Source organism: Choristoneura fumiferana, chromosome 22, assembly GCF_025370935.1.
Source record: "Choristoneura fumiferana chromosome 22, NRCan_CFum_1, whole genome shotgun sequence".
NCBI lineage: Eukaryota > Metazoa > Arthropoda > Insecta > Lepidoptera > Tortricidae > Choristoneura > Choristoneura fumiferana.
The window spans coordinates 2898319-2921800 of record NC_133493.1 but is presented as its reverse complement, the minus strand read 5'-3'; the positions used below and the strand labels follow the sequence as shown (position 1 = coordinate 2921800).

At 37.6% G+C, this 23482-nt stretch overlaps 3 protein-coding genes across 14 annotated transcripts; 2 read left to right on the top strand and 1 right to left on the bottom strand.

The window, feature by feature from the left end:
- Window positions 1–3: 3 nt before the first annotated feature.
- shrb (charged multivesicular body protein shrub) lies at window positions 4–10111 on the top strand. The gene is made up of 5 exons (XM_074104944.1): window positions 4–314; window positions 3631–3808; window positions 4890–5040; window positions 5952–6066; window positions 7240–10111. The coding sequence occupies exons 1-5, from the start codon at window positions 134–136 to the stop codon at window positions 7281–7283; spliced, it is 669 nt and encodes a 222-aa protein (XP_073961045.1). The 5' UTR covers window positions 4–133; the 3' UTR covers window positions 7284–10111.
- A 2103-nt stretch (window positions 10112–12214) lies between these two features.
- Window positions 12215–13937, top strand: LOC141440421 (uncharacterized). The gene is made up of 2 exons (XM_074104943.1): window positions 12215–12270; window positions 13057–13937. Exons 1-2 carry the CDS (start codon window positions 12253–12255, stop codon window positions 13429–13431), a joined length of 393 nt encoding a protein of 130 aa, XP_073961044.1. The 5' UTR covers window positions 12215–12252; the 3' UTR covers window positions 13432–13937.
- Window positions 13938–14585: 648 nt separating this feature from the next.
- Window positions 14586–22919, bottom strand: LOC141440420 (PRKCA-binding protein-like). 12 transcript variants are annotated; one of them, XM_074104930.1, is made up of 13 exons: window positions 22744–22919; window positions 22525–22663; window positions 21894–21959; window positions 21761–21817; window positions 20875–20970; window positions 18890–19001; window positions 18446–18574; window positions 17622–17854; window positions 17213–17387; window positions 16918–17111; window positions 16177–16329; window positions 15531–15633; window positions 14586–15019 (listed from the first exon to the last, which is right to left on the bottom strand). In XM_074104930.1, the coding sequence occupies exons 2-13, from the start codon at window positions 22617–22619 to the stop codon at window positions 14648–14650; spliced, it is 1785 nt and encodes a 594-aa protein (XP_073961031.1). In that variant the 5' UTR covers window positions 22620–22663; window positions 22744–22919; the 3' UTR covers window positions 14586–14647. The 12 variants fall into 12 exon arrangements, with proteins under 12 accessions (XP_073961031.1, XP_073961032.1, XP_073961034.1 ...); XM_074104931.1 differs by having other exon boundaries at window positions 20875–20967; XM_074104933.1 differs by lacking the exon at window positions 21894–21959.
- Between the last annotated feature and the right edge of the window lie 563 nt (window positions 22920–23482).

The window sequence follows — 23482 nt, the reverse complement described above, 5'->3', positions numbered from 1 at the left end:
AACGTAATGTAGATGACGCATCGACTGCTGTAAAAAGGGAAATAATTTTCTCGTACTGGTACTCGTACGTATTTAGTGATTTAATAGTCAATTGAGGATTTTGCGTCGTTAATCAAGTTCTAAAACGACCAAAATGAGTTTTCTAACCAAAATGTTCGGTGGGAAAAAGGAGGAGAAGGGCCCCACCACGCACGAAGCGATACAAAAATTACGTGAAACCGAAGAGTTGTTGATCAAAAAACAGGAGTTTCTCGAGAAGAAGATCGAAATAGAAATCCAAACAGCTAGGAAAAATGGAACGAAAAATAAGAGAGGTAACTATTACGTTAATATCATGAGATATTTTTGAATTGTAACTGAGCCAGGTACAAATTTCTTTGTTGACATGACCTTGTTATCCATTTGAATTAATTTTTTTTTTGTATATATGTCTTAATCATCTTTTACATCTTGATTGACTGTGAGTCAGCGAAGTAAGAAAATTGCATCATTCTGTATCTGAAACCACCTAAAACATAGTTTTGGCTTTCAGCTCATAACATTCCACCAAGAACACAATAGTTGTTTTCTCTGTTCATAGGATTTTTTCTCTACAAAGCGGAATAATGCTACTACTGGTTATTTGCGTTGCATGTTTACGAGCAAGTGTGATGAAAATATATTTTGAACTTGTAGTACCTAACAAACATTATTCTGCGGTTTCACTCTTCTGGAGGAATAAGAAGTTGGCTAGATCCTTATTCTGTGGGAATTTCTTAAAATTTCTTATTAGTAAACTTATTATGATTCTCAAGCAATATGTCTGCCTCAAGTTTCTAGCCCTGGGTTTGCATTGTACATCCCCTTTAACATGTTGTGTGACTATGTCAAAAATTAATCAATACTAGTAATGAAAATTGGCAAATCCTGAGTAGTTAGTTATTGTATGATAAGCTGAATTGTTTTAAGTAGTTTGTTTGTAGGTGTAGTTTAGCTTATTGGAACTTCTATGTGAGGAAAATAGAATTTGATTTTAATTTTTTTTCCATTCACAACAGTATTCTTTTAAAATGTCAGTAGATGTTGCACTGTTTACGGCAAAGTGTTAAGAAAGAAGGGTGTTTCCTTTTTCAGGTACATGTCGACTAACTACCCACAATTGTTACCTAAGAATTTTATAAGTTTTTTTTTCTCTAAATCTCTGCAACCGTGTCATGGTTCATTGATATGCATGTTGGTCTGCTAAATAAATTTTTGTTACTAATTTAATATTTTTTTTTGCTGATTTCTTTAATTGTTATCACTTTATTATGTTTAACCTCCTGGGGTTCAAAGTGGTAATACTAGTACATATTGTTAGCAATAGAACTTAATAATTGAAAAAGGAATAGTGTCATTTTCTCTGTATCATTCAAATTTACAAAAAAACAAATTCAACTTTATCTATGAGACATTAGGTTTTGAATTTCGATGTCATATTTTGTTGTATGGTGGGCCGCAGGAGGATAAATACCCAATTTCAACTCTGTTCAAATACTGAAAGTGAATCATAATACTTGCAAGATTTGAACCAAACAAATAAATATAATATGAAGTGAAGTTAAATAAAAGCTTGTTCAAATTAGGATTTTGTTTTCCAAACATGAAAGCAGACTAATTTGAAAACAGTTATGAAGTGAGTTATCCTAATCAGTGATGATTCTGAGTCATTAACCTGTTTTCATTGATAATGTTATTACTGTGCTCAAATTGAAAGTGTTGTCGCGCACAAATAGAGATGGTTTTAAGTTGCCTTAAAAAAAACTTCAATTAAAGTCTTAGGCTGCATTTCCACCAGAGATGTGCGTTTATGTGTTGTGAGGAATGTGTTTTTCATGATCCAATAGAAATGCTTTATTTACCTATCTTCTATACTTGCTCGTTTGCCATCCATTCGAATAAAAAAAAAAGGATAGCACAGCTCTAGTGGAAACAGCTGAGCAGAGCAAAGATAGGTAGGTAAATGAAGCGTTTCTATTGTTTCATAAAAAACACATTTCTCACAACACATCCTTGAAACACAGCCTAATTGTGAAGAACTCTGTTAAGTAACTTAAACTTCAACAGTGTTCTCAGGACCTATTACTAACAAAACAAATTTATGAATTGTAAGCATTCCTGTCTGGATATGAAACTACAATTATTATTTGTAGAACAAACAAAACAAAATGTCTTTATTGCGGTTATGGGTAATAAAGTTGATAGACAGCAATACATAAAGAAGCGCCATATCCTGCCTGCTAGAGGCGTACAATAACGTAGGCGTAGAAAATCGATGATTAGCGCAATATTTTTCCATAATAAAACAAAGATTATTATTTTTGCCTATTGCTTACCTCAGAAAGTCTCTGTGTATATACCTGTTCTGTGTATATACTTGCTATGTGTTGGTGTGCAATAAAGTTAATAAAGTGATTGTGTTGTACCTATTGTTGATTACAAAATTTGGAGCAAAGTAACTTCAGTTTACGCCTTTTTGTTTTATTGAACTAATAGAATTTCTTTGCTCGCCCGCGACCTTATGATAGCTACGTTCATGCAATTTATGCGTAAAGCAACGCCGCAATGTAACGCCTGATTCAATAAATTATCTATTACTAAATTGGAGCTGGTCATGATTTTGAATGGATCCTAACTGCTCAAGTTTTTTTTCTATGTAAGGGGCAAACAAGCAGGGCCTTTTACGGTTCACGTTTATGTATCATTTAAGTATTGCCACTCCTTTATTCTTTGACAGTATAACAACACTTCCTTTGTTTTAGCATTAGAAAAAGGGTAACAATATTGATGAGTCTTTTTATTGAAAAATGTTAAAAAAAAACAGTTATTATTACTTATGATACCATACATACATACATTACATAAAATCACGCCTCTTTCCCAAGGGGGTAGGCAGCGACTACATCCTTCCACTTGCTACGATTCTGGCATACAACTCTCGCTTCCTCTACATTCATCAAACTTTTCATGCATGCACATCGGTTTAGAGTACTCCTGACCCGACCTTTCTTCAGAACGTCCCCGGTTTGATCGTGGTACGTTCGTCTAGGCCTTCCTCTCCCAACGTTCCCATTCACGCTCGTCGTTATGATACCAAAATAATTTAAATGATCATTATTGCTAATTGTTACATATTTGCTATGACTTATTTTTCAAAAGTTTTTTTCAATAAAAAGACACGTCAAGATCACTTACCTTCTTCCTAATGCTAAAAAACCGAAGTATCATCATCATCATCATCATCCCAGCCTATATACGTCCCACTGCTGGCTGGGCACAGGCCTCTTAGAACAACAGGGCTTAGGCCATAGTTCCCACGCGGGCCCAGTGCGGATTGGGAACTTCACACGCACTATTGAATTGCTTCGCAGGTTTGTGCAGGTTTCCTCACGATGTTTTCCTTCACCGCAAAGCTCGTGGTAAATTTCAAATTTTATTCCGCACATGAATTTCGAAAAACTCAAGAGGTGCGAGCCGGGGTTTGAACCCACGACCCTCTGCTTGAGAGGCGATAGGTCAAACCACTTGGCCACCGCGGCTTACGGTTTAAAAACCGAAGTATAGCTCCAGCGATATTCCACATTAGTAAACCCTCATTGTTTGACATTCCAGCGGCGATCGCTGCGCTAAAACGCAAGAAGCGGTACGAGAAACAGCTGACTCAGATCGATGGCACGCTCACGCAGATCGAGGCGCAGCGCGAGGCCCTCGAAGGAGCCACCACCAATGCACAGGTGCTCAATACCATGAAGGATGCCGCCAACGCCATGAAACTGGCGCACAAGGACATGTGAGTATTATAAAGAAAATAAATAAAATAAAATAAATATCACGGGACAATTCACACCAATCGGTACTAAGCAACGGATAAATATAATTAATTACATACTTAAATACATATTAAACACCCAAAACCCGAGAACAAACATTCATATTTTTCATACAAATATCTGCCCCGACACGGGAATCGAACCCGGGACCTCAAGCTTCGTAGTCAGGTTCTCTAACCACTAGGCCATCTTGTCGTCAAAAAAGAAAGAAAATATATTTATTTAACGTCATAAAAAAACATAACAATGGAAAAGACAAAACATACATGACTTTTGAACATACAACAACCGTGAGACTCACTCATATAGACTCATATTAAACGAAAGTTAACCCGGATAAACGTCTTAAATCGAGTTTAGCTCGAGATGTTTCGGGATAATTCGTACTTCCTCGTTTATTTTGTAGCGGATTTAAGACGTGAGTAACTTTCATTTAATATGACACACATGACGCTAAATAGGTCACTCTCAGTGAGGACTTTATCTAAAAACTAACCAACCAACAACTCATGAAAAAAAAAAACTATTAATTGTATGGCAACCCCAACTTATTATCAGCAAAGTGGCCAGGTAGTTTATATCATTGAACTGAGCCATCTGCCGAAGTTAAAAGACAGAAAAAGAATGTATGTGTAAAAAAAAAGGACGTGGTGGCCGAGTGGTTTGCCCTATGGCCTCTCAAGCAGAGGATCATGGGTTCAAACCCCGGCTCGCACCTCTGAGTTTTTCGAAATTCATGTGCAAAATTACATTTGAAATTTACCACGAGCTTTACGGTGAAGGAAAACATCGTGAGGAAACCTGCACGAACCTGCGAAGCAATTCTATGGTGTGTGTGAAGTTCCCAATCCGCACTGGGCCCGCGTGGGAACTACGGCCCAAGCCCTCTCATTCTGAGAGGAGGCCTGTGCGCAGCAGTGGGACGTATATAGGCTGGGATGATGATGATGAATAATGATATAATGTATGCCCTGAAGTAGATTGGAAAGGCAGTAAAAGCTCTGTGACTTAAGTCAGTGATCTTTAAACCCCTTTTTACAGCGACGTGGACAAGGTGCACGACATAATGGACGACATAGCGGAGCAGCACGACATATCGCGCGAGATCACCGATGCTATCAGCAACAACGTGGCCTTCCCCTCCGACGTGGATGAGGACGAGCTGGAGAAAGAACTGGAGGAGTTGGAACAGGTGACCACCGTTCTGTCACATTTTGGATTATTCACAGGCTACTCTTTATCCCGATATTCCCACGGGATAGGGATAAAATATCGAAATTTCAGCCCAATACGGTATTTGACTATTTTGTATATGTTTTATAAATTAAAATTACGCAATGCCTGTTATCGAATAGAAAAACAATTTTTAAGCTACCTCTACAAATAACAAAGTTATAAAGGTTTGAAATTCAAGATTAGACAGAGAAAAACATACTGGCATGTGACGTCACACGCCAGTACCGCCATCCTTGCTGCATAGAGAAAAGCGTTTGAGTAAGAGACAGGTATATAGATTTTTCAAAAAATCACTATAAATCCAGATTGTTTTTTTGGAATCTTTTTGTATTTTTTATTTCAATTCCAAATTTTTACTTTTACGGTATAGATGTCGCTAACGTCACTGCTTAAGTGGCTAAATAAGAAACAAACAAGCTGAGATATGAGGTGCATAGGGGAAATTCGTGTCTGTACCGTTGACCAACAGTGGTGTAGCGGTATAGCACGCGGTACGGAATACCGAGGACCTGGGTTCGATTCCCAGTGCTGGTCTTATTTTTCTGGTTTTTCTGTGCATCCATATTTCAGTGTGTATTTTCAATTTTCACTATAAATCCATTTTTCAACCGATTAAAATTTTCTCTTCGCTAAACACTATCTGTTTATCTATATTTTCATAATAATATTAAGATATGGCAAAATCAGGAATTGTCAAATACCGTATTGTTTTTAATGCAATGTTAATGAAAACCATAATGCAATTTTTGAATATTCCCATGGGAATTTCAATTTAAATATCAACTCTATGGATTACGCACGCGAACTTGTTGTTTCTTCTGTGCTTGTTGCTCCTGTGCTGGTGTTTGAGCAGAGTTTGTGTTACAGGAGGATCTGGACAAGGAGATGCTGGGCATCAGCGTGCCCGCGGACACGCTGCCCGACGTGCCCACCGCTGACCTCGTGCACGACAAACCCAAGCCCAGCCGCTCCAAGCAGACGGGTCACTAATATTATAACAATACACTACAATACATCATTGAACTGAGCCATCTGCCGAAGTTAAAAGACAGAAAAATAGTGTATGTGTAAAAAAAGGCCGGGGTGGCCGAGTGGTTTGACCGATGGCCTCTCAAGCAGAGGATCGCGGGTTCAAACCCCGGCTCGCACCTCTGAGTTTTTCGAAATTCATGTGCGGAATTACGTTTGAAATTTACCACGAGCTTTACGGTGAAGGAAAACATCGTGAGGAAACCTGCACAAACCTGAGAAGCAAATCAATGGTGCGTGTGAAGTTCCCAATCCGCACTGGGCCCGCGTGGGAACTACTGCCCAAGCTCTCTCATCTGAGAGGAGGCTTGTGCCCAGCAGTGGGACGTATATAGGCTGGGATGATGAGTACAGTACAAATAACAGGAAATATGCATGGAACATAAATTTTGTATGAAAAAATAACTTGATAGAAAACTGGAAAATATATAATACGAATGATGCAAAAATTTACAATATCTGTTGAAAAATAAGAAATGAAATGAAATTAATTTATTTATTTGCTTTAAATGTAGTACATTACATAATGAATGATTATGAGTCTCATACACTCAAACTTTATAAGTCATGCAAATACTGAGATTTACTATGGGTACTATAACAAAATAATCTAATATATGTCCATTTATTAGTTCTATCTAAGCAAGATATGAGAAATTGAAGTTAGCATGCCATTTCTTTCTAGAAAAATGAAATTTAGTATGAACTTTCTATGGCCGTTTGTAGCATGAATACGTCGTCAAAATCTATGACGGATCTGTCTTTCTAATTGGCAATATAATGAAACGTCCATATCTTTGTGTTTTTTTTTTAATATAGGTATGTTACTATTTGAAAAAATCTTTTACTACTTGGTTTGTTAAACAATGAAGATATATGGGCGTTTTAAAAAAAAGTGTAGGTACTTTCTTTCAAAATGTATAAATTTTTTCATACACATTTTATGAGCCAGCTTTGTGAACCCATACCAAGTGTATAAAAAGAGTCACAAAACTGTCATTTTTGTTAAGGACATTTTTTTAAACTATCAGAATCGATTGTGCTCTTGATTCTTGGTTATGGGTCTATAAGAGACTTATAAAATTGTTTTTTTTTTGTTTACTTATTTCAATTTCTTTTGTTTCAGAGGACGACGAAGAGTTCGCGAAACTGCAATCGTGGGCCACATAGGCCGCTGGTTCATACACGTTGTGATATTGAGAAGCGCTGTTTGTATGAAGGTCTGTTCTTGGTTCTTTACTCCATGGCAGCCAAACTTCTCGGCAACGCGAAATTCTCACATGATGGTTTAGCTTTGAAACAGATTTTAAAACTCGATTTCTATGCATTTCCAATAATCTGATTGAATTGGACGTTAATTTGCGGAGGTCCATATCAATGAGCTATAAACAATTACTTTGCTCACCCGCGACCTTGATAGAGCTAAGTCTATGTGACAAATGTGTGTTCATGCAGCTCCTCTGCGAAAAATAAGTCGCGAAGTATGCAATTTTGCGGGATAAGAACTAACTAACCGGTCTTTTCCAGGGTCTCTAAACAATCTCCGTAACACATTGTTTAGGTAAAAGACAGACAGACATAGTAACTTTCGCATTTATAATGTTAGTAAGGATCAGTGAGCTCAAAATATAAATAAAATCATAATTTATAATATTACAGGGAAAACAAAAATGCATAATCTGACCAAAAACGAACCTTCACACAAACGTTTGTATATAAATATGTATGAAACAATCGTTCGATAAACGCTTTATTACAATGCGACAAAATATATTTCTGCCTTATATTTGATGAATTTTTTACTATACTGGATGTATCAGCGAGAATCTAGTCTTCAAACAGTGAATCGGGAAGCGAGTGCCAATGTCACAGATTATTTAAGTGCTGATAAATTTGAGCATTAACTTGCAATGAGCATTCTAGCTAATGTTACGTTACAGTTAAAAGCTCGCAGATAAAAAGCCGTGGTGGCCGAGTGGTTTGACATATGGCCTCTCAAGCAGAGGATCATGGGTTCAAACCCCGGCTCGCACCTCTGAGTTTTTTCGAAATTCATGTGCAAAATTACATTTGAAATTTACCACGTGCTTTACGGTGAAGGAAAACATCGTGAGGGAACCTGCACAACCTGCGAAGCAATTCAATGGTGTGTGTAAAGTTCCCAATCTGCACTGGGCCCGCGTGGAAACTACGGCCCAAGCCCTCTCATTCCGAGAGGAGGCTTGTGCCCAGCAGTGGGACGTATAGGCTGGGAGATGAAATAAAAAGGAGCGTTCTAACGAGCATTCTAGTGAGCATTTAGAGCGACGGTAATGGACTCCGAAATTAAAGTATGAAAAATGTGGTTACAGTTAAATATTCTGAGATTTTAATATGTTATTGATTTCAAAGTCCTGAACAAAAGTCTCTAAGGGTGCTATCTCTGTTTCCGAGTCCCTTTCTGAGTTTAGTTTTTTTAGAGACTTGTTCAGGCCCTTGAAATCGATTACATATCGATATCTCAAGATATATAACTGAAACCACATTTTCCATACTTTAACTCCGGGGTCCATTGCCTCGAGCTTTCTGCCGAGCGTAATGTCTAACATCATCGTGAATATCATCGTTGCAGGTGGTAGGACCTTGTGCAAGGTCCGCCCGGATTGCTACCACCATCTTGCTCGCTAATCCTGCCGTGAAGCAGCAGTGCTTGCACTGTTGTGTTTCGGCGTGGAGAGTAAGACAGCCGGTGAAATTACTGGCACTTGAGGTATCCCATCTTAGGCCTCTAGGTTGGCAACGCATCTGCAATCCCCCTGGTATAGCAGATGTTTATGGGTGGTGGTGATCTTTTACCATCAGGAGACCCACTTGCTCGTTTGCCATCCAGTGGAATAAAAAAAAAAAGAATAATAACATTTTTTACTAGAGCGGTCCCTAGACTGATCATGTCAATGTTTGTAGCAGTGTTTGGCTGTATGTTTGTCTCTGTTCGTTGTTCAGTTCGAGAAATTGAAAAATGGCGAATGCTCGACATTGGCGTAGCGTGGGTATCAGCTGCCTAGGGCGGAAGAAAAATTTGCCGCCCTCTTGTTTGACGACAATTTAATTGGAATCATCCTATATGCAGCGTGACGTTAAATTGATGTCATCGGTACCAAAAGTACGGGCTCTGGTCATGAATCAATAGAAACCCTTCGTTTGACTATCCTCGCTCCGCTCAGCTGTTTCCACTAAAGCTGCGCTGAGCGAAGACCTATTCTATTGGTTCATGACAAACACATTCATCGCAACGCATCTTCGCACATCTCTGGTGGAAATGCAGCTTTATCCCTTGGGAATTTTATAAAGCCAATTTTTATTCCTTGCCTACATCTTAAAGGTAACATATGTAAAATTTCAGCTTACTAAGTCCAAGGGTTTCTTAGGCTGCTACGGGTGCAAGCTTGTCTAAACTAAAAGCTAGTCCAGTATAGTAAAAAATTATACTGTTTAGTCCAAATATTGATAGAAAATTGTCGGCTAAAAGGTGGGTTATGATGTTTGTAATATAATTTATATTTATTTGCTCCACTTATAATCAATGCGCAGAAAAAACTATTTTTATATTTAATTTTAATTCTATTAAGTTCTACTTGTTTGCACTAGATAAGAAAATTTGAAATGCTTGGATTTTGATTTTGAACCTTATGCCTAGGGAATAACGTACTAAATTGATGCTGACAGTTTAACCATGGATAATTTATTTACTATAGTTACTAATCGGCTAGCAAACGATCTTTAACCGTAACTACTTAATAATAAAGTGGTTATTACTTTAAACATCAGCTATTCTTTAAGGCCTTTTTGGTGACGCAGTCGGGTTAAAATAAGTAGTAAGTACATATACATTTCTCATTGAACTAAAGTAAAGGTATGTATATCTAGATTAGTGCCTGTATGTACTAGAAGGAAGTGTATGTTTTTTTTAAGCCCTAATATTACGTTGTTTATAATTCAATACATTTTATCTAAAGACATCGCTGTTTTTATTTCACGAACCACCTATGCTAGGCGAATCATGTATAGTCGAGTTCGTTAAGTTTTGAGCAAAAATTTGATGAAAAATATCTGAACACGCTTCTGCGCCGTTAACGCCGTAGAGTCGTGTTCACAATAGTTCACATATTTTTGATCAAATTTTTGCTCAAAATAAATAAATAAATATCATGGGACACTTGGCACCAATTGACCTAGTCCCAAACTAAGCAAAGCTTGTACTGTTGGATACTAGGCAACGGATAAACATACTTATATAGATAAATACATACTTAAATACGTATTAAATATCCAAGACTCGGGTTTGTTCTCGGGAACAAACATTCGTGTTATTCACACAAATATCTGCCCCGGCCGGGAATGCTCTAACCACTTGGCCATCCGGTCGTCAACCAAGAAGTTTAAGAATTCGACTGTACAGTTGAATTCAAAAATATGTTTACACTTAACTGGGCGTTTTCAAAAAAATGTACCCTTTCATTTTTTGAAATTTTGGAAAAAATATGGTTTTTCCTACTCAGAATCAAGAGCACAATCGATTCCGATAGTTTAAAAAAGAAGAGACGTTAGGGATCGACCAATCGCTACACGTCTGATAATAATGAGGCGGAGACGTCATGTGGATTCAACTAATACGATTGATCGATCCCTACACGGTCTATTCTCCGCTCCGCTCGTCTCCGCCTCAGTGGCGCCGCAGCCTTATTTGTGATTACACTATCAATAACTGAAATAAAAAAAATGGTACCTGATCACCCAGTAACAACAACCAGCAACTTGTCACTATTGTACCGTTTTTGTCAAACTTTAAACCTAAAATTGCTAAAAGTGGCTCCGAAGTGGTAACGTTTTGTGTGCTCTGCCTACCCCATTTGGGAATACAGGCGTGATGTTTGTGGTACCTGATCACCGATTAAAATTAATCATCTATTTGACGCTGAAACCACCAATTAATTGGCGCCGTGTAGCCATTGTACAATAATTACATCAGAAGTCGTAATAAATCTTCGCGCACGGCGCGGGCGCCGCGAGCTGAATTTTGATAATGGCGCGTGTCGTGTGACACTTTCGCTGAAGGAGTATTCTGTGCGTTGAAGCTTATAAAGAGTGGAAAAGTATTTTTTTTACATAGAAATACTCGTAAGCTTGCGTTTGACCTACGAATAAATAATAAGCCAGGAAGCGTAACTCGGGAGAAATTCCACACAAAAGGGCCATACCTATTTCAAACCAAAACGACTTATGTATGATTCAAATACGAATCATTTTCCAGGTTGAAAATAGACCTGCTTTTGATTGGTTAAAATTCATAAAGAAAGCAGGGATTGGTTTGCTCGCGTGATGCAATGTCAGATGTCCGTCAAAAGAAGCGAAGAACACGCTTTTAAGCCCCGCCTACTAGGACACGGAAGGCCATTTTTATAACAGTTAAAATTCCTGACTTATTATTTATTTGTAGCGTTTGACCACAGTCACACCTGATGGTAGGCGAAGATATAGACTGATGGAGCACTCTGGCCTAATAAATACCCATTCACCCTAGATTTGACGACGGTCAGATTGTAACGATCAAGAAACACAGAACCTGCAGGGCATTCCACTCCTTATCCTCGCGTACTTTATAAAGGACTAATCAACACTAAGAATAACGGCCGAATGTACTTTATAAAGTACAAATTGTTCTCTGAATAAAGAATTCTAAGAATTTGGAAATAATATCCAAAATAACAAAGCTGGTCAATCACGTCTAGGTCTTAAACGCTGAGTTTGTTAAAAAATGTCAGGACTCAGGAGGCTATCCGGATATGAGGAGAACTGGGGCTCTACTACGAAATTTGAAAATCGAAATTCGTATCGTGCCGTCCTTCTCACTCTCGTATTAAATAGTGTAATTGTCAGAGAGGCGAAATGACACGAACTTCGATTTTCGAATTTCGTAGGAGCCTCGCTGTTTGACTAATTTCTGGTCCTGCAAGCTAACCGCAACAAAATCGCGTCAGTTCCAACCGCCCACCAGAATAGGCCTGTGCGTCAATTTAATAAGATTCTGCGTCCATTATTTAAATACAACAGTCTATCAAACACCAACCATTTGACAGCAGTTTGCGAGGAGCCGTGCACAATGAAGGTCCTAGTTCTGGTAAGTCCCTTCACTACCTACCTGAGAAACCTTACTGATAGTGCCGCTAAAACGGCAATTGTGAATTTCCCCTAACAGAATAGGCAAATATTTTTTTTGTAGCTACTTTTTTGAGTGTACTTTTCAGCGCTCAATTTACGAAATTCTGAAACCGGGGTAAGAAAATTTGGGCGCCTTTGCTTAGCACCCTAAAAGTAATTTTATAAAATCGATCTATCCTTAGAATTGACAATCTGTGCCCTGGTTTGCTTCGACTCTAGATCCGCTTTGGTAGGTACTTTTTATTGACTGTTGACGTGTAGTGTAATACTTGCATTGTATATACCTACCTATCTACTATTGCAAAAATTTCAAGTCAATCCCAACACTGAGGGACTGTTTCGCCATCCATTGATTAGTGATAACTGACGGTTAAATGTGATGCCGTCTATTCGAACGAAACAAATAGACGGCATCGGCATCGGTGAAACAGCCCCTAAAATTAGATGTAATTTTGCAGACAACTGCATACATGATTGCGAGTCAAATGGCCATTTTGGCTCTACAACTCTGGAACAATAGATGCTCCTCTCATCTACTCAAAGGTTGACTGGTAGAGATCCCTTAAAGGGATAAGTCCGCCTTTGTACAAGTATCTCAAAGTTTGTCAACTGTGTTTTGTTTCTTTTCTTTTGTACAATAAAGAGTTTACATACATACATACAATAGCACTGACTTTGGACTTTTTTTTCGCTCCGCACAGCCCTGAAAAACTACCCTAAAACATTTTCAAACCTACAATTTCAGATAACCATCTTCACAATCCTCCATCACACAACAGCAACCCTAGAAACGATACACGAACTGAAGAAAACAGCCAAAACCAAACTTCAATCGCTCCATGACGCCGCTGCGTCCGAAATACAGAAATTGGTTGACAACATTGATCCAGAAAAGGTTAAAAAACTTGACGTATTCAACGTTATACCTAAAGTGACCAAATTGGTCATGTTATTCGAAGGTGTCGATGACAAGCCTGAACCATTGATTTTTGATCCGTACCAAGGGGAAAGATTGAGCCACTATTTTGAACAGAAACATGGATACCGGGGGAAGAGACTAGTCAGCGCTTTGGGAAAGGGGTTACCTCTGCCAATGCTAAAAAGAATGGACGCAGTGTAGTAAACCAACATAGCGTAGTGTATGTGTGTATAGCAGTGCAGTTTGCAGCAAGGACATTAGCTTGGGAAAATAAAACTGGTTAGAGAAGATCTACATGGAGTCATAAACGAGTGGAGAATATTTCATCCAGTATTTGGGTGAATCAGAATCATGCCTGCTTAAATTTTGCGCCGGTAACGTCACACACATCTTTGACGTGTTATACACCTGTTTATGGAGGGTGGTGTATATAAGACGAACCTTCTCTGTGTAATGAATGTGTATGCAAAAGTTTGTATCTAAAGGCGTTAAATAGATGGCGTTACATTAGCAACTGGAAACAAAAATGTTGATTTATGAAGATAGTAAAATTTCATAAAATTTGCATGTAAAATATATTACGTACTGTTGTTCGAAAAAAGGATGGAGACAGATGTAAAAAATGTGTATGTAATCATTTATTAATTATTGGTGTAATTACATGTTTGGAATAGGATATTTTTTCTATTTTTGTAATAAAATTTAAAGAAAACACAAATTGTTTCAATTAGCCTATACCTAACCTACGCTACCTACTTGGGTTGTTGATAAAAAATCATCGATAGATGTAACAACACTACACGTCAGAAAATGAAACTAAAGGACAACTTATTATGTTAAGTCACCAACTAATTATAGTGTAGGTAGCAGGTAGAGCATGATAGGTTCTCAACCTCAGCCGCTCTTTTTTGTAAAACGCCCCCCCACCCCCATTCTTTGACTTACAAAGTAACGCCTCCTGTTTTTTGTTTTTTCTGAGCGTTCTACTTCCATTGCCCACCTAAAAGCAGTCAAAGTTCAGAAGGGGGTTATTTATTTCTTTTTATCGCCCACATTGAGAACCTAAAGTGTACGGTTGCATTAAGAGGGTTTATACCTGCTGAGCTGGCAACGTTGCATTTTTGTTAGTAAACGATTAATAAACATCGTTTTAAAGAAAATAAAAGTCTATAACGAATAATTATTGGAGTAGACACATTAACTTATATATTAAGAAGAGTTCTATCAGACCACATTTATAATTTTCATTCAATTTTTATGGAAATAATCGAGAAAAACTAACAAAAATGCAACATTGCCAGCTCAGCAGGTATAAACGCTTGATGAAGTCCATGAAGTCCAATAAAACAATAAACTCAACATCAATATACAAGTTTATTACCAAACACAATTAAACCTCCTCAAAACAAAACAAAAATTACTTGCCAATATTCAGTTCACTTAACAACTTATCGAAGACGTCGTCATTATCGTTTTTATTAGGCATAAAATCATCCATGAGACCAATTTGGAATTCACCAAAGTCGTCTGCTAACCCTAGCTCCGTTAAAAGCGTAAGATTGTCAGTTTTGTCTAAATTGTCAGTCTTGTTAAAAGTGTCAGTCTTGTTAAGGGTGTCAGGCGTATCAAATTGGTAGTCATTAGTGTCAATGGATAGTAGGTGTTGAGACGAATCAGTGGCGTCTTTATCTTTATTCTGTCGTCTATTGGATACAATTGCATTCTCGTCTATGTCGTGGTATTCTTGTATTTCTCTTGCGTATTCGATTTCATCCTCTTCTTGGTTGTCCTGTGAAAAATATTGCTTTGTTATATTTATTTGTCTCTTATCTGGAAATTATCGTTTAATTCCTGATGAGGAAAAAGAGATTTACCTGGGCAAGCAGTAAAAGAGTTTAGGACAATTTTTACTACCAAAATAGCAAAAAGCCTTAGGTGGGTCTACATTTGTATCATTTAAGGGTAGGTAGGTACCTATTAAGATCATTTGTGTCGTATTGAACAACATGGATCGCAACGTAACCTATTTTAGAGAGTAAGACCGTACTAAGACTGAGTAGGACCAGCATGCCCTGGCAGTAGCAATGAAAAGCAAACCTTGTTCAGATAACCCTAAAAATCACTCCGGCAAGGGGCACACTCGTACGAATACGCAAATCAACAAGCTATTGTAGGACGATATTTTCAATGTCTAAGTCGGCGATTGCAGACGTAGGTAGGTATATGAAAGTGTACGCCTCTTTTGCCAACCACCTAAACTTCATTAAAATATGTAAAAAAATATTAAAATGTTTACTCACTTGTATTAGCTGAGCAGTAGACTTGTATTGGAAGGCGTTCTGCGAAAGGTCCACTTCTACAGGAAATAGGGTAGCATTCTCCTTTAGATGCTCTACCGTTTCGCTGAAAAAAAAGGTACTGAACTAAAAGTGACAGGTGTAAACTAAGAACCTAACGTTCACAAGGACTTTGTCAGTATTGTTAAAGTTGTCAAACTTAACAAGTGTCTGCTTGACAGTTTTTAAAAGTGTCATTCTACGGAATTTGCATTGCAGTCTTATCTGAATTTACACGTACATACTTCGATCTGTGGTCTGTGTGGGGGAGATTTGCACGAGGTAGTTTTATAATTATTTATATTGTTAAATTCTTATTATTTCTGGCTTTATATTATTAGTTAATTTCAAAGTACAAATTAAAATAATGCCAAAAATGAGGGGTTCTACCACCGTACAGTCGAAACATTTGATTCCTGACCCACCGTACAACTTTCTCACAGTGTGTCATAATTTATTCCCTTGATAAGCATTGCGATGTCACTATGACTTTTTATATAAAAAAGTTTCACAGTGGGTCATGATTCAGTTGGTTCGATATTAAGTACATTATTGTCATTCATTTCGGGTCGACAATTACAGGTACTGTTCCCACCCTCCATAGACATACTTGTGATACACGGCCAGTCCTTGTATAAACCGTTTTAGTTGGAAGGCCACGTCCTGTGTCTTCTTGTTGTCTAACAGTTCCAGTTTGATGAGCACGTCGGAACGGAGTCGCGCGAAACGTCCGCGGGCATCTTGGCGACATCTCAGAATTAACCTGAGAACGACAAAAAATCAGGACTATTGTGTCATTTTAACATTTGTGGGAAACTCCGCAACGGCCTTTCGTCTAAAATTCCTCATTGCCTTAAGGCGTAAGTCATCAGTGTGTGATGCCAGTGATGACATAATGGATACAAAACGTAACACACTATAAGTTAGGCTATGCTCCGGCTTTCTCTACGGGATCGAATCAAAAATGAGGAGATACCTAAAAGAACGAGGGTCACCGAAATAGCCAAGCGACTTAGCTCGTTAAAGTGGCAATGAGCAGGCCATATAGTACGAAGAACAGATGGCCATGGGGGCCGAAAAGTTCTCGAATAGAGAACGTGGATCGGCTAGCGTAGGACGTCCACCAACGAGATGGACGGATGACCTAGTTAAAGCCACGGGTTCACGGTGGATGCAGGCTGCTTCCAACCGAAGCAACTGGAGGTCTATGGGAGAGGCCTAATGTCCAACAGTGGACGTCCTACGGCTGATAGGATGAGAACGATAGTAACATTTTGCAACATAGCCATTTTGCGATGTGGTCATTTTCCGATAAGGTAGTCTACTAGGTTACCCACTCAGATTTTGTCACCTGTATTCGTAGTTCCCAGTTTCCACCCTGTACAGGGGCTCTTGGAGGGCATTGTAACCATATTCCTCGTCATCCATCTCCTTGACCTTGAGACAGTACGACAGATACTCAAATTTGGTGTCGGCGTATTTGCGAATGGTCAGCTTCGTGTCTGGAATAGCTTTCGTTAGGTATGTGCCCATGTCCGATAAGATCTGGAAACATGTTTATGAGAACACATTTTTGGTAACGGTATTCCATAATAAGCATTTTAAACATGGATCTAATAAAAAAAATCTAAGCGAAACCAACTTACTGGCTTTAGAGCTTTCAGCATTTTAATGCCATCCCGTTCTAACAAGCGGTGGTAGTGGCCGAACTTGGAGAAAGCCTCAGATGCCCTCGCCTGCGGCTCGCGCACGCCGATGCTGGAGAAGATGTCTCCGAGCGACTTATACGTTTGGAGCAGGTCGAAGTAAGATTTTAGCATCCTGAAAGCATACTAAGGTGTATTAAAAGTGCCTTATTGCTAAACACTTACTTGAAATCACAATCGCTTTCATCAATTCTTTCTATCACACGGTACAAGACGAGGGTAGAAAGAGGTAAGGTCAGGGTAAAATTAAAAAAAAAAGTAGTATGTCACGAAATGGTCCCAAATCAGCAAAATTGCCGGTCTTGCAAACGGCAATTTCTTTCTTCGGAACCATTTAAGCCCAACATACCTTTTGGCATGTTCCACCAGCCTCTTATAAGTGGTTTCTGTCTCCCTAAGCTCATCCAACTTGGCCACCAACGTATCATTGCAAAGTATGGCTCGCGACAAGCCCAAAGCATCAGCCGCTCCTGAAGACATGTTCTCCACGAGACGATGCTTCATCTTCTTCATGATGATGTCCAGGGATTTACCTTGGCGAGGGTCCGCGTGGAGTTTGTTGTAGTTTATTGTTACTTCGTCCTGAAATTTTTGGGGGAAAGTTAGTTGGTATAGTCAAGGAAACTGAATCACGTACCAGAGTGGAACTTTTCATAACCAATTTCGCTATGATTTCTCTGGCAGATGTATGAGATGTCAACATGAAGTTAGTAGCACATAGGTTCCATTGGATACGTGATTCAGTTTCCTTGACTGTATGTATGTATGTAAACTCTTTACTGTCGTACAAAACAAATAAACAAACACAATTTGACAAACAAGCAAGTTCTACGGAAAACACTTTAATGACTGTCTGTATCTTTTGATTGTATTGTCTTAGAAATTTGATTTCTTCACTGCTCCAATGTATAGCAAACCTGAGTATTTGTTGTATTTAATATTAATTTGAGCTATCATATCTCCGCTCGTTTCGGAGAAAAGGACGATGACAGATGAACGGACAGAAGAACAACAAAGTTATCCTATAAGTTTTGTCTACGTTTAGGGAAGGCAAATATCTAATGACTGATAGAGACAAACGATGCTTAGTTAACATACGCTTAATAAGCGTCTATTAATTAGGGGTTTGATTTGAGCCGTGAATATACTCGTAGAACAAAAAACCTTTCATACCTTGGCTGCTTGTATCATCTTTGCCACTTCGACTTTGGTCTTCCCCTTTACTGTCTGTCCGTTGACCCCAACGAGCTCATCGCCACTTTGAAGAGTGCCGTCTTTGGAAGCCGGGGTATTGTCAAAAATCTGGAATTTGACAGAAAACATTTTGATTAACGTAACGTCTACACCCATAATTTGATTTTGAATAATTATATATGCATTGCATGTTTTTAAATTGGCATTACTTATTTTTTAATTATTATGGCATATTTTTGAATTATGAATGTATAAGTCTGCACGTCATTTTACGAAAATCTCTGTGACAATAGCAAGCTTTCTCAAAAAATTAAACCACTTTTTCATTGCAAGTATCATAGGGATCGTAGTAAAATGACTCTACCATGGTAATGACGGGCCGCGCCCGGGCCGTTTCCCTCCCCCTTTCTATTATAGTGTTACCTGTACAATATACAAACAGGGACATAAAGGTGCGCCCCCACCGATGCTGATTCCTATTAGATTCTTCTCATCTTTAGCTAAAACAACGCTGCCTGACGTCACTGTCATTCCCCTGTAATGTTATTTTTAAACGAATAAAGAACCATTTGGGTAATAAAAACTACACATACTTAAAAATATTTGTATAGAATTTACTGTATTTTTATACATATTATATAATATTTTGTGTAACAGATATTTATGACGTCGTCTCTGTTTCACCATATTAGCATCTTGGCATACGTCCCACTGCAAGGCACAGGCTTCCTCTCAGAAAGAAAGGGCTTGGGTCGTAATTCCTACACGGGCCCAGAGCGGTTTTGGAACTTCACACATATCATTGAATTTTTCGTGGGTGTACGCCTTGTTTCCTCATGATGTTTTCCTTCGCCGTAAAGCTCATGGTAAATTTATCTCATAAATAAACTCCAAAGTTGCGAGCATGCACTTAACCCACGATCTTCTTCTTGAGAACCCAGAGGTCCAACCACTACGCTATATTGAGTCCACGACTTCACCGTCTCTCTTTACTCAAATAAAATAAAAATAGACGGCATACATATCTGACACATAAAATACCAAGAATTTATCAATGAGTTATAAAACTGGCCCACTATCGTATTCTACTTTAGCAATACCGATCTAGTTCTAAAGTCTCTACACTATAATGCTTCGCCTAGACACGGTATGCTCTACCAAATCAACGGCGCTGTACGGCGCTGGTGTGTATACGAAATTGGATCACTACTACTATTAGGTATTCAAGTTTGATCGTGAATGTCTAGGGTAGTACTTACTGGTAAACGACAAGAACTCCAAAATACCAGAACGTCACTAATATCTACTGATACTATTTCATCACTAGCTTTAAGAAAAAACGCAAAAAGGATGCGTTTTGAAAATGTATAATATCAACCAGATTTTACGTAAAGCCTGTAAAGGTTAAGTTACTTAGGACCTGTTTCACTACTCTCTGCTATGCTGCTTTCAAGCATGCGAAAATATGGACAATGACCTTTGTGCCAACCACAATTACTGTCAATCATATCAATTAATGAAATAAAACAAAATTATCGTCATTCCAAACATATCAATAGCTTTGCTGTCTTAAATTGACAGCGCCTCTTACCACCCCATACCACGAAACGCGGTACAACTTGGATAGGATACAGGAGTGCATGGAGAGCAATATGCATTGTTTTGTTTCGACGCTAACATAATCATTTATGTCATAGTCCGCTTTTTCGCCTGCTCTTTGAAGCCATCTCTATTTATTCGAACAAAGTAAACAGAGACAAAATTACAAATGTATAACAGAGAGTAGTGAAATAGGTCCTTAGTCTATTTTTTTTATATTAAATGGGTAATGGAGGTAAAATAAAAAGCATTTTTATTATGAACATCATGTATTAATGAAACAAAAAAATACTAGCTTTATTCTTCTAGCCACTATCACACCTGTAAAAAAACAAATGTATAAAACCTCTAGCGATTTTTTAGGTGCACATAATATGGTCTATTGGTAGGTAGCTAAGGCACCTACAAGTACTACATTTTACTACAATCTTTTATTTAGTTTCGTACCTCGTATATTTATTTGTTTGCTTTAAATCTTGCAAGCTCATTTTGATCCACTTCCAGTGGTGAGATTGACTTGAAATTTGGTAGACATGTAGATGACAATGCAAGTAAGTTTAGCGCCATCTAGCTATATTCCACGTGTTAGAAAACCCTCACTGAACTTTTCCTTGTTGGCGAAGTGCCAGGACCTAATTAATTTAGGAAATAATCTGACTCCTGCCAGTGCTGGTTATGTAAGATGGTCAGGTCATGTACGGGGAGCAAGGGTTTTAATCTTATCAAATACTCCTCTTTCTTTTATTGAAGGATGATAAATCAGTGAAGGAAGTAGGATGAAGCACTTGTTGGAATGTATGGCTACTTACAACAGGTCCTGATACCGTATCAAGTATCTTTCTCGTCGCAAGTCGTTGAATATGCATTCTGCGTCCTGATCCAGCTCTCCAAGTTCAATTAGGCTGCTAAAAATAAAAAATGTAAATAGGGTAGATGACACTATCTATTATGACGTCCTTTTTTATTTTATATGGCATCTACTCTACTATCTATTTACTTCATTCACGGCCCACCCGTTCCCCCTCTATATGCGCCTATGCATTTATATTATAACGTTAGTATAGGATAAATCCTACAAATCACAATGCCTGCGCTCTGCGTTTCAATAACAAACGTGCTTCGTTAAATGGTGTCCTTTAATCGTTAACGCGTTTATACATGGAGAAACAGTTAGGTGTCCTGCAGAAACAAGTTATTGGAATAAATGAATGGCTAAAGAAATTATCGTAATACCAGTTACGTTGGTTACCTCACATTTCCATAAATGTTTCGTTCACCAAGAGATGCTAATTAGCAAAAAATGAGGTTATGTTAAAACAGTTATATATAGGCTCGCTTTTAATACGATGAGTATATCATATACTTGATGATTTCAGATTCAAGGTAGCGCAATTTTTGAAGAACAAGATAGGAAAGCTCTACTAAATAAGTATTACAAGCTGGTAACTAATGGCATTAATATTGGAAAGGGCATTCTTTAAATTAGGTTATTTGTTTTCTAAGATCTCTGATATACAGTAACTATTTATATAAAAAAGGCAAAACTCCAAATATCATTACTTATTTATGCTAGCTACTGTACTTAATATTATTCAGTAATTATGTCTAACTAACAACAAAAATAAAAAGGCAATGCCAAACGAAAGGAATAAAATTACTAAGTATAAATAAAAGCTATTGAAATAATGTACTTACTTGTCATCATTTTTCGTCACATTTCCTTCAATAGTCGTCTGTTGGTCTATTTTGGCACTAAATAAAAGAAATGGCGAAAATATTAGCAATTTTTTTTTCATTTATAAAAACAAAAACCTATTTTTTCACTTACCTTTCTTCGATCGAAACTAAAAATTGCGAAACAGTTTGTTTAGCTCTTTCGGGTTGCGTTGATATTCTAGATTAAATAAAAAAATATATATTATAAAAATAATTACTATTTTTCATTCATGAGCTTTAAGCAGTAAAGACCGACTTTAGATAATAATGCTAAGTGGTATTAATTTTGGAATAATTATCCGTCACCCATTCCCATACCTATAACCATTATTCTATTAAATTTAAGTAAGCTTATGAAAACAAGAGTAGATAGTTGTCAAGTAACATAATACCAACATTAATACGTCTAATTAATAAATTACTCCAGTCTAAAATGTTTTTCTGCTTTATTACTTGCTTTATGTTCTGGTAAAATCCGGCCTTCATATTTAAGAGCTTTGTTCCCATAAGCAGAAACAAGTTCTAATTATCATTTTCATCATCTCCCAACTACACTAACAAACTACGCAACAATTGTATAAGGCTACAATGCTGGAATTGTTAATTATGTATAACCTTTCAAACATACTTAAGCTAAATTCACTTTTACCTACCGCTGATAATCAAATAAACTTTACTATCAATAATGTATACACTTAACACCAAACTACGCAACAAATACAAGTAAATAAAACTTTAATTACATTTTGTCTTCGAACATGCTTTGCGTTATGTACGCGTGTAAAGCAGGGTTTATTCTCGGATCATTAAAAGGAAATATTTGGTTGTACTGCCACATTATTGTACGAAAAATGCAAATTAACTCAAACAAACAATATCACCCTGCAAAAGGAAGTCCATAGATAACAAACTGATAACGAAACCGGTATAACTCTACGTTGGTAGGTACTATTGGTACATACATTTTGTCTTCCTCGAAAAAGTAATCGTCGTCGTATTCCTGCATTGTATTTCAAGTAATTACAGCTAAAAATATCACTGAATAATGATACGTGGTTAGATGTCAAACCTTTTGTCAGCGTTATTGATTTTTCTCTATTTGTATTTGCGCGGTGCAGCCATGTCGGCAATCGGGAGAATTTCAGCCAATCAGAAGCGAGCTGAAAAATGGCGGGAATGTTATGGATGCGTTCAGATTAGAGTTACTGTTTCAAAGTTTTTTTTATCTGCCTAATCGTCGACGAAGACACATCGAAGACAACAGGAAATAAAATTTGTAAGTTTTGCTAATTCAAAAATCCTTTTTCAGTAGTTAGGTAGGTAGTGTTAATTTAGAGTAAATATCTTGTATAGCAATTGTCTGACGAACAATAAACATTTTAACGGAAACTGTATCGGAACCAAATGCCTTGGCCTCGTTTTAGCGAATTCCCTAGAAACCAATAACATTTTAAAAGGTCGTAAACCAACAAAAAGATAACCACAGACATTTAAAAGTGTTACGAATACTGCAATAACTTAAGATTTTAGTGTCACCAATACAAAAAAAACTTTTGTTAGCTTTCGCTGCTAGACTTCTACTGATTTTAGAAAAAAACTAATACATTAGCCAGTTAATAACGAAACAGCTATTAACTAATACCCAATTAGCGATGCATCTTTTCATCTCCAACAATGGTTTACGTAAACGTTACCTCGAAA

Coding starts and splice junctions, on each gene's coding strand:
- shrb (XM_074104944.1), top strand. CDS start 134: ATGAGTTTTCTAACCAAAATGTTCGGTGGGAAAAAGGAGGAGAAGGGC. Junction 5,041..5,951: donor AACTGGAGGAGTTGGAACAG/GTGACCACCGTT, acceptor TTTGTGTTACAG/GAGGATCTGGACAAGGAGAT. Junction 6,067..7,239: donor CAGCCGCTCCAAGCAGACGG/GTCACTAATATT, acceptor CTTTTGTTTCAG/AGGACGACGAAGAGTTCGCG.
- LOC141440420 (XM_074104930.1), bottom strand. CDS start 22,619: ATGTGGCAGTACAACCAAATATTTCCTTTTAATGATCCGAGAATAAAC. Junction 21,818..21,893: donor TTAGTTTCGATCGAAGAAAG/GTAAGTGAAAAA, acceptor TCTTTTATTTAG/TGCCAAAATAGACCAACAGA. Junction 17,855..18,445: donor AGATGATACAAGCAGCCAAG/GTATGAAAGGTT, acceptor CAAAAATTTCAG/GACGAAGTAACAATAAACTA.